Genomic DNA, 17,008 nt, shown 5'->3' on the forward strand with positions numbered 1-17,008 from the left:
TAGTGGCATAGATGTTGATACCAGATGGGCTGGTCTGAGTGTTTTAGAAGCTGCTGAACTCCTGGGTCTGGTCGTTCCCCTCTGATCTCTCTCTAACAAGGTGTTCCAGCCTGTAGATGCTCTGTTCACAGGGAACCATTCTGTGTGACCTCTAGAGACTGCTGTTGGTGAAAATCTCAGGAGATCCCAGTTTTTCATTCTAATGTTTGATGTGAACATTAACTAAAGCTCGACTTGTATCAGCATATATTTTTTTTGGATTACGATGCTGCCACACGATTGGCTGATTAGAGCCGATTAGATAAGTGCATGATTGAGCAGGTGTACAGGTGTTTCTAATAAAGTAGGTGATGTGTATGTAAATGCTTCTTTTCCAAGAAATTGTTTTTGAGCAAATGTGGTTGTGTAATAAAACAACAATACATTGTGGTTTTCCAAAACAAGATACTTTATAGTTGATGTCAAAGACAAATGTTAGAGCAAAGGTCCCAAGAAAATGTCTTCTGTAACAATGGAAACGAAATCAAAACAAAGTGATAAAAATAATATGCATTTCTTACGTCTGTAAACCTAGAACTGCTCTCGAGCCACAGTGGTCATAGATATATTACTGGCTGTAAAGGGAAGTACAGGCTGAGGATGACATACCTGTCAAACATCTGGAAAAAGCCCTTTGATGACTCCAGATGCTCTCCGCTCAACCCAAAAATACATCCAAAGGAGGGGATTATATATATATATATATATATATATATATATATATATATATATATATATATATATATATATATATATATATATATATATACGTATATATATATATACACGTATATATATACACATATATATGTATGTACATATACACATATATATATAAATATATATAAATGTGTGTGTGTGTGTGTGTGTGTGTGTATAAAATAACACAGGCATAATATGTAGTGTGTAGTTCACCTAAAACAAAGTTCTACATAAATACAATAAAATCTGTTGTCTGTATGTCACAAGTGCTAGATAGTTTTGTTTTGTAAAATATTCAAATGTTTTGAAATTGTTTAGCTTTTTCTATTCCTTATTTTTTTTTTTTTTTTCATTTTTTTTTTTTTAACAAGTAAAAAGCACATGTTGGACACAAGGAGCATCGTTCTTCCTGCTTCCTGATCACAGAACAGACAAGAAAGCAGTCGTGTCCCAAGCCGTTCTCCGATGCTGCAAAAATCTCGTCCTACAGTGCTCATCGGTTGTGCAAATATGTTACAAGGACAGACAGGCATGCCGACACAAACCATGCAGAGGTGGAGGAAAGAGAACGATACAGAAATTTACCCGGGCCTTTGAATAAACAAGCTAGGCCCAGATTCAATGGCAAATTAGCAGGAATGACAAATGGTCAACTAAATGGGAACAAAATCAAAATAAATGGAATGTGTGTTTTGATTTTTTGTTATTTATCTGAATGCTGGGTAAAAAAAATAAAAATAAAAACAGGTATACAAAAATTTAGTTTGAGACTGGAAAAAAAGACAACAGAAGAAAGAAAATGGCTGCTATAGTTCAGACTGTTGTTGCAGAGTGATGTGTGAGTTCTGGTCAAGTGTGCCGTCAGGACCGCTACTTCATTAAAAACACTGATTAAAGCTTCTGCGAAACTCTCAATCATGGACATTTTTAGTAGGGATCATTCAGTAAAATTACTGAGCCGTGACAAATTAAGAAACACTGCAGCGTTTTGTTTTTTTTTGTTAGTGATCATGCCACAGTACAACAATAAGTAAATCTTACTTCAAGTGCTTTTAAGTCAAGCAGCTGCGTAATACACAATCAACTGCACAGAGAATTTGGATGCATCAAAAAGAGAACTAAATTTCATTTGGTCTAAACTAACAAACTTGCCAGAACATTCACTGAGCAAGACTGTAGCTTGTGTTTTCAGTAGATATTATGCATTAAAAGTCGCTGCATTATGAAGTGCCATAAGATTGTAAATGTAGAACCATTGCAGTGCTAAACCAACAGCAGCCAGGAGGAGAGAAGAGAGTGTACACTGAGCAGATATCATATGAGCATATCACCTTGCACTTCCAATTTTTTTCAAACATGATTGTAATTTTTTTTATAATATATATCTATAGATCATTTTTTCATATATATATATATATAAATCTACTATAAACAGAACATATAGTAAATACACAATTGTTGGAATCATTATACAAAGTAAAAATCTCAATTTCACCCTCCCAAAACCAGAAAACCAGAACCCCAGCATGTGTGTAAAAGGCTGCTCTCTAAGAGAAGAACTACGATCATTAAGCATGTAAAACAGCATTGTCAACTGTACAGAGTGTAACAGGGGAACAATAATCAAAAACTAAAAACAAAACAACAACAAATAAAATAAGTATAAAAATATTTGAGATGATAAAAAAAAAGAATAAACAGACAAAACTGGCAGAATGGAGTAGTCATGCGGTATACCAATAAGACATTAAGAACAATTGTGACTTTAAGTCATGTCTCCTTCGTTAATACGCCCTTCTCCCATCTTTCATATGAGAATATAAAAAATAAAATAAAAAATAGAATTGTAAGTTCATACAATGACAAAGGTAGTTGCCATGAGGCTGAACATAAGTTGGGGTTTTCAAACAAATTAGCCCATCTACATCAGTCCACAGTGTGATGTGTTCAGTGTCAAAGTGAATGAAGTTGTCAGAAAGCATGCTTGTATATATGTATATATACACACACACAGGTAAATGGATCATTAAAATGCATACATATGCTGCCATGCAGGTGCTCCATACCTACAGTATGCACTCAGCTCAGAGACTCATGCGAGGAGTGTCACAGCCATCTCTATGGTTTTAGCATCATTAACAGGGTGAAGGCTGGTGGTCTGATTACTTCCTGGATTGTGTAACACGCACACCCACACACAAACACACACAAACACACACTCTCAGACAGTTGCACCTGCCTGTGGTGAAATCTGCAGGGATGTCAGTGGCCGTGCTGCTAGGAATGCAGGAAACCTCACTCTGGGCACCAGCACCGAATCTGTCTGCTCTAACATCTGAAGGCTCAATGGTATATTTTTAAAATAGTTTTCCAGCCCTTATGCTCATATTTGAAAGATGCCAATGAAAAGTGGCCATCTGGACAGAAGGTTATTATCGGTGATTAGCTAGCACTGTTAATTGAATCTGAATATGAACACTGTGACATTCATTACTATAAAAAGTCTAATGTCTGCTGTGAGAAATACATGAAAAATATAAATAGTTCAATCATTCAACTTTTCTCATAAACCACAAAGTTGTAGAAGAAGATAAACGTGTTAACAGTCCTATCATGTACACCTGCAGTTAGTGGCACTGAAGTACTGGTTAGATCTCATGCTTTTAGTTTGCGTTCCTCTACTGGTCTACTGGGAATGGTGTTCAGTAACAGTGCATGCGAGTTAACGGAGATGGATGTATAGATTTGGTCATAGAATTTGAACAAGTAGCTACATTGGGCTGCACTTGCTCTGTAAAGTAAAGAAATCAATTGAAAACTACTCCAACAATGTTTGCCTGGATATGGCTGGCAACTACCTTCTTAGTTATTTAAAAGTTAAGTCCAAAGCAAGTATTGAAAAAATGCAGAGGAAAATAAATTGCCAATAAAATGATGATAATGTGTGTGAGACACGCACAAGTCTGCAGGACATTCCTGGTAAACATGCAAAGGGCTTTCTGTCCTTCGGGCCTCCAGCCATTCCGCTCCTGGAAAAAAAATGGAGGAGGGGGCAGAAGGACCCGATGGCCTTCCCCTTATGGAACTAGTTTAAGGCAATGTTCTTCTCAAATCATCATTAAATCCACCGCTCTGTAAAAAAGGCACAAGCTCTCAGTGTCTCTCTTGTGTGTGTGTGTTAGAGGGGTTTCAGACAAGCTGCTTCGCCAGCCTTCTTCCACACATCCTCTACATTTTCTACCTCTCTTCCACCCTTGCCCATGTCTCCGGCCTCTCCTCTCAACCATCTCACAAAGCATCCAGAAGTAACTTTCAAAAAATTTCCCAATTCGGAATGAAACAGCACCAGTCACTTTTCCCTCCTCAAGAAAAGACAAACCAAATAAAAAAACCAAAGGAGACAAGAAATAAAACCAGACGAAGACACAGCCATGACAATGCCCACAGTTAAAACCATGCGGACGTTAGTGGCCATGAAAAGAAGAGTTTGTCTGAAAGCACCAGCTCTCGCTTCTAGCAGTGAGACGCAAGTCCACATCCTGTTTGAAAGCAGGCATCTGTGTGGACAGAGCAGAAGGGAGGCCTGGACACACCCTGCTCTAGACAGAGACAGACTAAAACTGCGGAGGTTTTCCACACTGGTGTGCTTGGATTTTTTTTTTTTGGAGATGTCTTCGGTCTGTTTTGCTTTCTGTGCTGAAAAGGCACTCGGAGGCGGCGGTGCCATGGAGCCTGAAGCGGCCAAAATGAAACATATGGAGAGAGCAGAGTGAGGTCACACACCAGTGAGAGGCTGTGAGCCAAGGAGGTCACCCAGTCAAGTTGGTCACCTGTCATCTACAGTGGTGGTTCTTCCTCCATTGGCTCCTCTTCGGACCTGAGACACAAAGACATACACATTATTTGTCACAGACTACACCACTTACATTGACACCACTGCAGTTCAACAACAGAACCTACCTTTTCCCCATGTTCTTGGTGGCTACCGACAATGAGGCCATGGCGGTTACAGTCTCAGCCTCCTCTGTCTCACACTTCTGAGCTTCAATCAGGGAGTAGCCCAGCGTTGAAACACTACGCTGCAGACAGCGCCAGTGCTTACCTTCAACAAACATTGAGCAAAACACAATGCTTAGAATCATCATGAACTACAGAGATTGTCCAGTCAAGAAATTAAACAATCAAAATTTTGGTTTTGAACATAAATACAAGAGGTCCTCTTACTATGAGCTTCCACAACTTTCTCCATGGAGCGCACAGCATTGAGATTTGGCCTTTGTTGAAGAACCTTCTCAGGTAGTGGTTCCAACTATGGAAAAGAGATGACACGTCACACACTGACAGTATTCAGGGCTCAATAGCCCTAATATGCATACAGTCTTTAACCTTTTAATGTTTCTCACTTTATTTCAACAAACAACTTTATAACTGCCAAAACAACAGCTAGGTGAAAGTCCTGCATTCATCTGAACCATTTCAGCTGTTATTCAGCAGCAGTACTGGTGACAGCTTGGTAGGATTAGCTGCAGAAGTGGATTTTACCCCATTTTGAAAACGGTGGCTTAAAAAACCTGGGGTTTTTGCTCTTTCAAACAGAGAAACCTCTTTGAAAGATCATGCTCATTGGCCTTTTTAAATGGCATACAATTAAGCTGACACATTCACAATTAGGGTATGTCAATACTGTAGCAGACTGGTGAGAGCATTTACACACCAAAATCACCAGTTATGGACTCTTGGACTTCTGAACATCTCCTAGAAATAATGCTAACAATTTACCTTTGTCCACCCATAGGCAGCAATTGTGTCTTGCAGGGTTATTTTATCTTATTGTTTGACAGTGTTATCTCTAGGAATATGGTCCATTTGGCAAGGTTATCTGCAGGACTGGTGTCTGTTTGGCAGGATTGTTTGCAGGACAGGTGTTTGACTGGGATCTCTTTAGCAGGGTTATCCGAGGTTCTGGTGTCTGTCTGACAGTGTTATTTACTGGTGCCCATATGACAGGATAAGCTGCAGGACTGGCAAGTTTATCTGTGAGACATGAATCTAGTTGGCAAGGTTACCTGTAGGACAGGTGTCTGTTTGGCAGGGTTGTCTGCTGGACTGCTGTCTGTTTGGCAGGCTTACACTACCTGGCACTAATCTGTGATATGGCTGCAAGAATACTGTGGTCTTTAGGTATGACCAAGTTAAGACTTCCAGATGCGCTCGACACTTCACTTCTAACAATTCAGGCTCAGCGCACACAGTCCACAATACTCTGTTTTGTTCCTTGTGAAACTACAAGGGCACAATTGTGGCCAGAGCCCAATAAAAAGGGCAAGGAGACAAAAATTCCATAAGTGATGTGGATTTCCATGCCTTTAAAGCTGTGATGGCCAAAATCTTTTCATGTAAAAATGTAAATAAAGAAGACAGGTCCGACATACAAGCAGATTCTGAATTAAAAAGTATGCCAATGTAAAAAAAAAAAAAGAAAAATACATATACATTAAACTAGAGGTTAATACCATGTCCAAGGAGAAAAGCAGGAAAGGAAACAGAGACATGCCCTTTCCAGAACAGGCAGCCAAGAAAGGAGAGATTAAGAACACTCCTTCCATATACCACAAGAGAATTACAAGTACAGTGAGTTCCAGTCCCATACAAATACAACACTGTTTCTCCTAATCAAACAATAATCTACAAATAAAGAAGAACTAAATTTAAAAGTGTTCATGCTTGGCTTGTGGACATCTGCCATGCACGTTCAGTACCTTGCAAAAGCAGATGAAAAAAAAAGCCAGGGTTAAATGTGGGGCTGAAGTGGAGCCCAAGGGATGTGGCTGGCTGACAGAGCACCCATGCCAAACAATAGAGCTCAGTGTTGAGCCACTGGAATTAAGCAGACTGGAGGTATGGCAAGCTCTAACAGAAGAGTGCCCAGCCCTGTTGTCAAGTTTGGCACCTGTAGTCTAAAGGGCACACCGTAACAGACAATTCAGTGTGGGGAAGGCTATGCTTTCACTTAAACAGGCATGAATTGTGCCCATGTGCATAATCCCATGTGGTAAGGTAATCAGTCATCTCTGTGTTTGTAAAGCCAGGTGGTCATCTACTCATGATGCCCTGCTGTGCTGCTTCCCTGTAGCTCACTTCCAGCCTCAGTCAAACTCCTCACATTCTGTCAGAAATCTCTCATTGCACCCCAACATAGCCTCGACCCACTAACCCCAACCTACTCCTCCCATTGCCCCATCCCTCTTGAAGACCCTGCTGAGAATGGAACCCTTGCCTGCTCTGGCACAGGCCATGGGGGCCAGTCTGTCCATCAGTTTGAAAGATGACTATGGTGCATTGCTATAAACTTTAATGGGTCTTGTCAGCACTCTCCAAGCAGCTCGGCAGGTATGGAATGCAAGGCCGTCCCTATGACACAGGGGTTTATTGGAGTTCCTCCAACTCACCAAACCAAGTGAGAGGAGCCATACAGATTCAAAGATAAGAAATAACCTTTGTTAAGATGGTACCAAATATATCCTCTTCTTAAAAGCAATGTAAACCAAGGATACCGATTTAAAAAGTAAGTAAGAAACCAAACCTGGAAGAAGATCCAGTAACAACCCAAAGCCCCAAGAGACTTACACAGATTTAAGAAAATGTAGGATATAAACATTTAAGAACATTACATAAATTCTCTACATTTCATGGTATTGCTCATTATTGTGTTATTACAAACATTCCAAGGTCTGCCTTAACTGATTACTGTATATTATGTTTCATTTGCAGAATGACTTTACATGAAGTTATTTGTGACCTTGGTTTGCATTTCCACAGGGTAGAACTGGAGCAGGGACTCGGAGATAAAAACATACTGTACATGTTTACAGTAACTGCTAGGTAAACACATGGATAACTTCATCAGTGACTGGTAATAATTAGCCTATTAAGTTGTTGTTTATCAAATAATTACTAGGAACCACAAGTTTGAGTGCAACATCTGCTAGCGCACATTCACCAATTAGTCATGAGTTCAGAGTTGACTATCGTCAGAGCTCATGCATCATTCATGAGCTATTTAACCTGAAATGGCTTTCAATTAGTCACTGAAAAGCTGAAGTGGAAAAAAAAAACAACAACAAAAGAAAAAAAAAAAAAAAGATAATGGTGTCAAGGTTTATTGCCAGCCATCTCTCTCAGTCTGAAATATTTATTTTGGGGGAGGTAACACAATCCTCATTATAGCAGAGAGAGTGAGTCTTTACTGCCTTACCTTCCAATAAAAGGGCATATTTCTCACACTGGAGCAGACAGTAAAACGCTTGATATAATGACCAGTCACACAGGAGAAGGCAGGAGGAAACCATCCCCACCTTCCTTCTCTATAAAGATCATCATGAGGAGACAGCAAGGAGAGGTCTCCATAAATCTGATTAAAATGTGTGTGCTTGAGAATGTATGAGTATGATGGGTTAATTTAGGGCTCAGGCTAGTCGAAGCAGCTGTGCTCCCATAAGAGTATTCAACACACTCTAGTGTGTTTGTGTACCCACACATATACACACTCCCTCTCTTGTTCTATCTGCCTCATCACGAATCAGTGGCCTGCATTCCAACTCTATTACACTAAAGCCTTTGTAAAGACCGTGATAAAACACTTGCTTCCTGAAATTCTGATTACAGGCCATACTCTCTGTTTACTTGATCTGTTATCAAGTTTGGGTTTTTCACGTGTTGCTCGGGTCATCAAATAAAACGTATGGCTGATTTTCATTTGTTTGAATATGGAGAAAACCCCTGCCAGATTTCCGATGAACACGTGCCACTAAAAACATCAGTGTTGCTTATTAATCATGCATGTCTGAATATGGCACACAATGTGTGTAGCTATTCTGCATGGCTGCAAAGCATTTGGACTCGGCTAATGAGCCGAGATGGGTTGAACTGAGATGATGTGGAAGGTTGGTGATCTTAATGTCACAGCAGTGACGTTATTTTAGTTTGGAGGTATGTGATAATGTGAGAGAGAGAAGCATGTTTGAGGGCACTAAAAATTGCACAGCAATATCTCTCAATAACTCTGTAATAAGGCAGTTTTATGATGACAGCTTCCGTTTGACTTTAAATGATTCCAAATGGGGGTCCTAACTATACTGTAACGAATATTCTACACCCATCACACCCCCAAGGTGAATGATCAATGTAGGCGTCTAAAACATATCCACAGAGCAGCAGTGATGTTTTTTGGATCAGTGGTAGCTCTATTTTTAACAACAATCCCACTCTTTTTCTCTTGGCTGCTGTCTCCATTTCTGTCTTCCATTTTCAGTCTTTTTTCACCTGATCCTTGTTTCCTGTCTCCTGCAGACCCTTAATAGTGCCATATTTGATACACTGATCTCCAAGTTGGGATCCAATTAGATAAATTGTTTAACATTAAGCTGTCGACCAACTTTGTGCACATCAAGCATCCACTCCTTAATGTCTCAGAGGCCTGTGGGGCTAAGACATATATACACAAGCTCATCTCAAAAGATAAACGCTGACAATGTCTTCATTTAAGCCGACTCAGAAAATGATGACAATCTCATGAACTCATGATGACAATCATGCTCTGTTAACAATGCTCATCTTAGCCTGCTTAAAAAAATTGTAAAGCCAGCCCAAGAATTGGAGCTAGGCTGACTTCAGATTTCACATTTTCTGAAAGGTCTCTCAGGGGCAAAGCAGATGGCTTCAGCAGCTTTTCTCTTCAGCCAATTAAAGTAACCACCATAAAGGCATGCCCATGAACTACTTCATGTCCCAAGAATTAGGGCTGTATCTGTAGCTGTCTTGTCAATTATATACATAACCTTGAACAAGAACGAACCTATTTGGAGCGTTACTGTGTGCTAAACCTAGCACCATACAACACATTACGCATGGTCCTAAAATCTTTGTGTGCAATCTTTGTTCTGTTTAAAAAGAATAATCTTCCATGCTGGGAACAACTTCGATATATCGTAGCCAAATACACAATTCTAGCCATCAGCTTGAGAGAAAAGTAAAACCCTCATTTTACTGAGTGTAATCCTTTGTGTGCCATGAATCACAGAGAACAGCTTGTTCAAGAGGGAACACACTTCCACAATTAACCTCCAATTTTTCAACTTGACTCTTGTTACTCCTCTGCAGTGGGAGCTTCTTCTTACACTGTACAGCAAAGATGAGACAAACGAGCAAAGGTTGCAGAACAGGGAGAGGAAATACATGATTGGCAGAAAAAAAAAAAATTGGAAGGGACCATAACGTTGTATAAACAAAAAATTAAGAGAGCAGGATTATTGATTTGCATATTACAATATCTTGACCAAATGGCTAATGTTAAGAAAAAGAAAAGAGAAGAAAACCGAAATAAGCCACAAAACAAAGAATACACTGTATTTCTGAAGTCATCTGTTGGAGCTGAATTATAATTGTTAATCGCTGGTTAACATGATACTTACACTTTATAAAAAAAATGGTTAAATCCATTCTTTTATCCATAACAAACTGTGCAGAGAGACTTTAATTTTTATGTTACAATAAGAGATTTCTTGTGTTGAGTTCTTTTCTAGTGTGATGTAAATCTTTCTATGGAAATGAGACTACAGTGTCTCAAGTCCCGGCTACACTGTGGTTACAAAACCTGGCTACAATTGTGTTCCCAACAATGTACTCAGAATAAAAAACATTTATTGTTGAATGCTTCAGCATGCCCTATAATTAAGTTCATATTCTCAGTCAGACGGAAGGGGCATCTATACTCCTTTACCGCACTATAATACCTGACCCTATTTTGTGCAGCTCTACAGTACGTTCTTACCTCGTTTCCTAGCAAAGCAGAAACACATGCTTCAGACGCATCGCAGATGGCAGTGAGGTCGTGACCCCCCTCGAGGGCGAGCACCAGGCGGCCGCCGGCAAGGCCCATCAGCTGCTTGGTCAGGTAGCCAAAACCTGAAGAGAATGAGAACGGAAGTGTGAGTGGTGTTTAGAGCTTACCCCAGAGCTTTACCACTTGGCCTTCCATCAAAGGAGCCAAGGACGAGGCAAAAGGGAAAAAAAGAGAAGGAGGAAAAGAAGGGTATTACATCATATTCTTTCTTTTGTAAAGAAGGCACCCAGGATTTAGTGGGCCTAAAGATATAATAAAAAGCAGGCTTCATTTTAATAAATGTGGCTCAGTGTTTTGGCTCTAAGCTGCTTTTGATCTTTGTTTGACTGTATGCATACTATTCTAACCAACTCTGACTTCTCTAAAGAAGCCGGTTTAGGGCCCAAATACTCCACGCTCCATTCCCTTGCAGCTCTCAGGAAAGAAAAAGAGAGTGAAAGACAAAGGGAGGAGAGATATGGTTCTGTGATCTGCCTGGACAACATGGTACAATAAATTAGAACCAGTGTGTACATACACAATGGACAAAAGATATAATGAGCACTAAACACAAAATTCATTAAAAGCAACTATGTGTACAGTGTATGAAGAAAATGTGTGTCTAGTTCATTAACACTAAACGTGCGACTGTGTGCACAATCCTTTGCTTAGATCTCAATCAAAGCATGCATCGCTATGTACATTTGTGTGCACATACATGAATGTGTATGTTTACGTGCTCATCAGATATCTATATAAACGTGACCGTGTATGGTTCCAGAAAGTTCTAGATAAGCAAGTGTGTGCATGTAAGACTCTATAGAGGTCCCGATAAGCGTGTGTGTGTGTATCTAGGAAAATGGGACTTGTCACAGGCTATTGGGCTGATATGAGACCATTTTGCATCACAATCAGATTGAAAGTAGACTTTATCAACAACGTGGTGCAAACGCAGGCTAAAATGTGAACAAAGGTTCCACTCAACAAAAAACAGTGTTTATTCTTTACTACACAGGCATTAAACCACTAGCATAATGACTGACATGAGGTCATTTTTGGAGTTAGATGTAATCTACAAAGGAGGTCTGAACTAATAAGGATGGATTTGTAATAAGATAAAAGTTACTCCTTGGGGTCTTACATGTTTTCCCATATTTTAAGCTTAAGCTAGAAATGAGAGGAAATATTTTACAGAGCTAGAATTCTTATTTAAGTGTCCTGTGCACAAGTCAGTGTGACAGATGTACTACATATTTCTGTATGGAAAAAAGTGTGTGATTTTCCTGTTTTCTCTCAGGCCACACAGACAGGCCACAAAAAAGAAAGAAGGTGATACAAACACGGAAAATGAAGAAAAAAGACAACAGAGGAACAGAAAGAGAGAGAGACTTCTATTTTAATGACTCATAGTTTTGTTATGTTGTGTGAAAGCCTGGTGTGTGGGAGGAGAGCAAAGACTGTGTGCTGGTGTATGCTGGAGTACAAATGTGTCAGGGTAGTGTAGGGTGCTTGGCCACTCACATTTGGCTGTGAGTTTGTATCCCCCCAGTGGTGACGGGTGGCCCTCCACAGCATCAAACCCTGATGAAACCAGGACCACATCAGGCGCAAACTCATTAGCAATAGGCATCACTATTGTTCTGCAAAGAAGATAAAGACATACATTCCATAATCCATCTCAGTTCTATAAAAATGGCAAGCATATGATAAAAAAGTACCGGTGTAACACATAAAATAATAATAAAAAAAATAATAAAAATAAATAAAAATAAATAAAGGCATGGGGGTTGTGTTAAACAAATGCAAAATGTTTACCCACCTAAGGAACAAGACAGAAACTCTCAAATCAATGCATTATGATGTTACTAAAGTTATATACAACTTAATGCATCACACAAAGACATTTAAACTTATTTTAACTTTGATCAATAAGACAACACAAACAAGAAGTTTACAAAATAATAATAATGATTAAAAAATGGAATAAACAAACAAAAGGTGCAAAAAAAAATCCCAGCCATTTTATTATCCTATTATAATTTTTTTGTGGGGAGACTCTGTCTGTCTGTCTGTCTGTCTGCTTGTCTGTCTGTCTCTGTCTGTCTGTCTGTCTAAAAAGCACACAATCAAATCACACAATCTCTCTTCTTCACTTTGTTGCATGAATTGGAGAGACCTTCTCTCTTGGTTGAATATGATGTCTGCTTTATTCTACACAGAGTTTCATAAGTTACTGCACAAATACAAATGTATAAGTTAACCATGTACAGTAGTTTGGATCAACCATGGAACCATAGACACTTAAAAGCCATTGACTAATTTCTTCAAATTTTTACCATCCGCTCTGGTTTCTAGCAAATCTTTAGTTGGCTTCCATACTTTTGGCCTGTAGCATACACACAGCTACGTTCTGAAGGAGGGGGAATAACTTACATTGATTTCAAGTTACATGCACAGCAACAATGTGTGATTTAAAGAAGGACTGTGGGTTTAATGGCCTATTTTGTGGTGAGGCTGTGATTCTTAGCCCAGAGCCACTGCAATGAACATGGTTCCTCGTCTCGGCTCGACTCACCCTGTGTGCGGAGCTGACCTGATGACAGCGAGACTGAGCATGGATGGCACATGGCATTAAAGCTCTCCCATCAGGCCTCTCTTTATTAGAACTTTAATAAAAGTTAACAATCTTATGCTCTCCTGTCCGAGCCTCATGTCATAAAGTACACTGAATGTTATCATTGAGTAAGGAACATCAGAGAACACGCCAGCATGAGATATGTGAATCGCCTGGGCAGGAGGATATTATGACCAAGCTTATGACTATAACCTCCGGCTGGCCGGTTCCAGTGTCCCTAAAGCACAGCCAGCTGTGAGGCTATATTAAGCACAATTATGATGCTGCATTTCACTAGCTGACCTGCAGCTGGAGAGGAACTGGATCTGCCTGGGGTTTGTTGGGGCTGCAGTCAGAGATCTCTCTGAGGATCTGGTTAGAGCACAGCTCAACTCTGCAGTGGAGGTGTAGGCAGATTATAGGCTGGCTTTGTGTTGCTTTTCTTTAGATGTGGGTAGGTCTTGCACAGCTGAAACCTGTCCACAAGTACCACAGCTGAAGTCAGTCTGTAAATACCCGCCATGGTCTTCAGTGTATTCTTTATATATATCTCACACACACACACACACACACACACATATATATATATATATATATAAAATAAATAAAAAAATTAAAATAAATCTAGCTCATTCTGATTCAGCTCAACGCTGACATCAAACCTTGGGCTGTATTTTTGTATTGGGGAACGCTGTCCTGTTCCATAACTGTCAAACACGTTTAAGTACATGTAACACAGGTCTTGTTACTGCAGCTTGGGGTCATGTCACAAATGCACTTTATTTGATTTGGTTCAGGTAGCTTGGCTGCCATAGCTATAGCAATGTTTTGGATTTAAATGTGAGTATAATGCATCAGCACCAATGGCTAACACTGCACATATTCTGCAGCAGATGTCAGGACCTGTACTTTGCTGTCCCATGTTCCAACATGGCACTTGGATGCATGGGCTTGGTGACAGAGATCTGGCTCCTAAGATGGCTGAGGTCCAGTCAAGCACACAGTCCATCATCATTCACATCTCCAAGCTGAATATAGTAATCCTGGAGTTGGGGAAATTGGTATAAAGTATAGAGGTTTTCTGAAGTGTTGGTCAGAGCATCACAGTCCTCCATGCTGAAAATACTTCATATTTTCACAGTCAACAGTGACTCTGCTCATTGAATGTTTTGGCTTGTTTTGTGGCTACACATAAAACGTTCAGTGTCACAACAGCTGCCCTCACTTTGGAAAAAGTGTTGACTAACCATTGATGGTCTTATGTCAACATTTTAGGCACCTCTAGAAACAAGGAAAATGTATTCATTAGCAGGAAAGGAGCCTTTTTCTCCATCTCTTTGCAGCCTCAGGCAGACTTTCTGCCACAGGTGACACTTGCTGACACTACACTTCGCTTGTGCAGCCACAGCAAAGCCTGGTTGTGTTTCTCCTGTGTCTGGAACATGATGCACAAAAGCTTTGATGCTTTACATGCTGGCCACAGGCATGCCGATGGCTGCCACAAACCTGGAGCGACAGCAGCAGAGTGGGTACCGAGCCCGCTGCCTCACTTTGATGTTCTCAGTGAGACGTGCTAGCGCCATGCACCCATCAAAAGTGTTCACGTCATCACATTCCCTGTATGGACCCCCCACCAAAACTCTCAGTGCTCCAGCGCACTGCCGTAAGCCTCAGCCATGATCGCTGGGTGACGAGAGTGGAAATTCTGCATTAAAGCACATGTATGAATCATGCGCTGTCTGATCTGGGAAGAAGAAAAGCGCTCTGCTAATTATATTGGGAATACTGAGATTTATGAGGAAAGGAGCGAGAGTCTTAGGTCTACGCTCACTGTCAGCGGACTTCTACCCTGCTTGTCGCTTTACCCGTGATTCTCAGCAAACACTACTGAACAGAAAGCGGATGAATTATTGTCTAGACCACACAGATATGTAATGACTATAAATCAAAGCAGGATGTGACCCTCACAGAACCCATGTATCTCTCACAATTCACAGATTCCAAGCAGCCCCTTTTAACCCTCTTCTCCACGCTTCTCCTCAGTCTTTCAGACTTGTGTGATTTTCCACAGGAGTAAGAAAACAGCTTTGGGTTTGACATCCTTGAAAGCAGCTTGTCAAAACCCTCTGTTGAATATGCTGCGAAAACTTTTCTTACTAAACTACCAAGTTTCCTATAGTCTAACCTCACATGCAATAATGCAAAGAAAATACAAAGACGTGCAAACACACAGACATCAGAAGTGATATCTGTGTAGACCCACTAGGCTTTTCAGCTATGCTCACCAATGAAGAGCGGGCTCACAAAGAGAACGCATGCCATGTAAAGCCAAAGAGAGCAGAATTAATAATCACTAAGCATTCACCCAGACCCCCTCATCAGTCTGGAACACACGTCTTCATCCTTCTTACCACACAGTCAAGGGCCTTGCTAAATCTTAAAAGGCCCATAAATGTTCCCCACCAGAAACTAGTATGCAGCGTGCGGCTTTAAATATTTTCAAATACATAATCCAGCATTAGAAAATACTATTTAAGGAAAGTCATTACTATATAGATTTTTCGTGATTCATAGTGTTACTGTACCCTGTGATTTAACATTAAAATACCTTAACAGCGTATGTTTTGATAATGGGAAGTGTGAACCAAAAAAATGAAAAAAAAGGACAATTTTCTTTGGACTTTTTCCAGCTCATTTCTGAGCCAGGATTAATGGCAACTGTCAGTATCCCACTGTGTTTAGTGGTTACTGCAGGCCAGTACCCTGAAAGCAGTGCTAAAAGAACAGACTGTGCTGCACTCAGTGGCTTTCCCAGGGCCAAATGAACATGCATTTACAGCATATGGGCTTTCCTCTCTTTCCCAAGAGCTTATCAGAAAACCTCAAAACCCTTTACTTTAAAGATCATACTACCCCATCTGAGTCATAAAACAATTGGCATCAATATTATTTCCCAACAGTTATCCTAAAATTCATGTGAAATTTCCCCCAAGTCCTTGAGGTAAAGTGCCTCTTCCCTTTGACTCTTAATAAAAAATATTTTTTTTGCGAAATGACTAGGCACCTTGCCTGATAAGACCTGCAATTTCAAGTCAAAACCAATCAGGGTATTCTTGCAAACTACAGTGAAAGCCTGGCTGACTAATAAGGAAAAACCAGAAATCAACATAGTGATAATCTGCATAATAAAGTTCCATGTGTACAAATCATTGGCTACTGCAAGTATGCCAGAGCCAAACCGATCTAAGAAACCTTTTGAAAACTATAGATATGAAACATCAATCAGCTCCTTGTGAAAACTATGTAGAACCCAAACAGAGAATAGAGAGTAAAATAGTCCTTCTACCCTCTTTTCTGTTATGCATAGTGCATTTGAAAGAAGTCAAAGTCGAAGGAGTGTTGTGTGTAGAGCTGGAACACGGCTTGGCAGAAGCAACTTGTTGGAAGACAACAGAAGGATTTGTATCTAAATGATATGATGATACTACAGCAAAAAGAGATCAGGCCAATTTGGAAATCATCCGAACTGAGGCTCTTACAACACACACGCTTTGGAATATGAGAAGGTCTTCTTCTTTAGATAGAATTGACAAGAAACACGCCAAGGTCCTTCTTATTAAGCCCTGCATCCGCTCAATCAAAAATAAATGTTCTAAATCCACCTCCGATTATCATCACTAAAGGTCTTGGAGAGGAAAATGCTTGCAATGGAGGACCCAAACAGCAGCTGATCTACTGCAAAAGACATCAGGTTCATGAGAGACGGTTGGTAA

At 40.1% G+C, this 17,008-nt stretch overlaps 1 protein-coding gene across 8 annotated transcripts in view; it reads right to left on the reverse strand.

Annotated features, from left to right (window-relative positions):
- Window positions 1-1,072: 1,072 nt before the first annotated feature.
- hdac4 (histone deacetylase 4) overlaps window positions 1,073-17,008 on the reverse strand; it is a 165,994-nt gene continuing 150,058 nt past the window's right edge. For 7 of the 8 annotated variants that reach the window (XM_060876831.1, XM_060876829.1, XM_060876836.1 and 4 more), the window contains 5 exons: window positions 12,143-12,261; window positions 10,571-10,704; window positions 4,966-5,050; window positions 4,702-4,843; window positions 1,073-4,618 (listed from right to left, as the gene is read on the reverse strand). In XM_060876831.1, coding sequence (XP_060732814.1) covers window positions 4,579-4,618; window positions 4,702-4,843; window positions 4,966-5,050; window positions 10,571-10,704; window positions 12,143-12,261 — 520 coding nt within the window. In that variant the 3' untranslated portion in view covers window positions 1,073-4,578. Of the gene's footprint in view, window positions 4,619-4,701; window positions 4,844-4,965; window positions 5,051-9,625; window positions 9,919-10,570; window positions 10,705-12,142; window positions 12,262-17,008 lie in introns of those variants that run through there. The other variant, XM_060876835.1, reaches the window with a different exon arrangement.

Source organism: Tachysurus vachellii, chromosome 8 (genome assembly GCF_030014155.1).
Source record: "Tachysurus vachellii isolate PV-2020 chromosome 8, HZAU_Pvac_v1, whole genome shotgun sequence".
Lineage (NCBI taxonomy): Eukaryota > Metazoa > Chordata > Actinopteri > Siluriformes > Bagridae > Tachysurus > Tachysurus vachellii.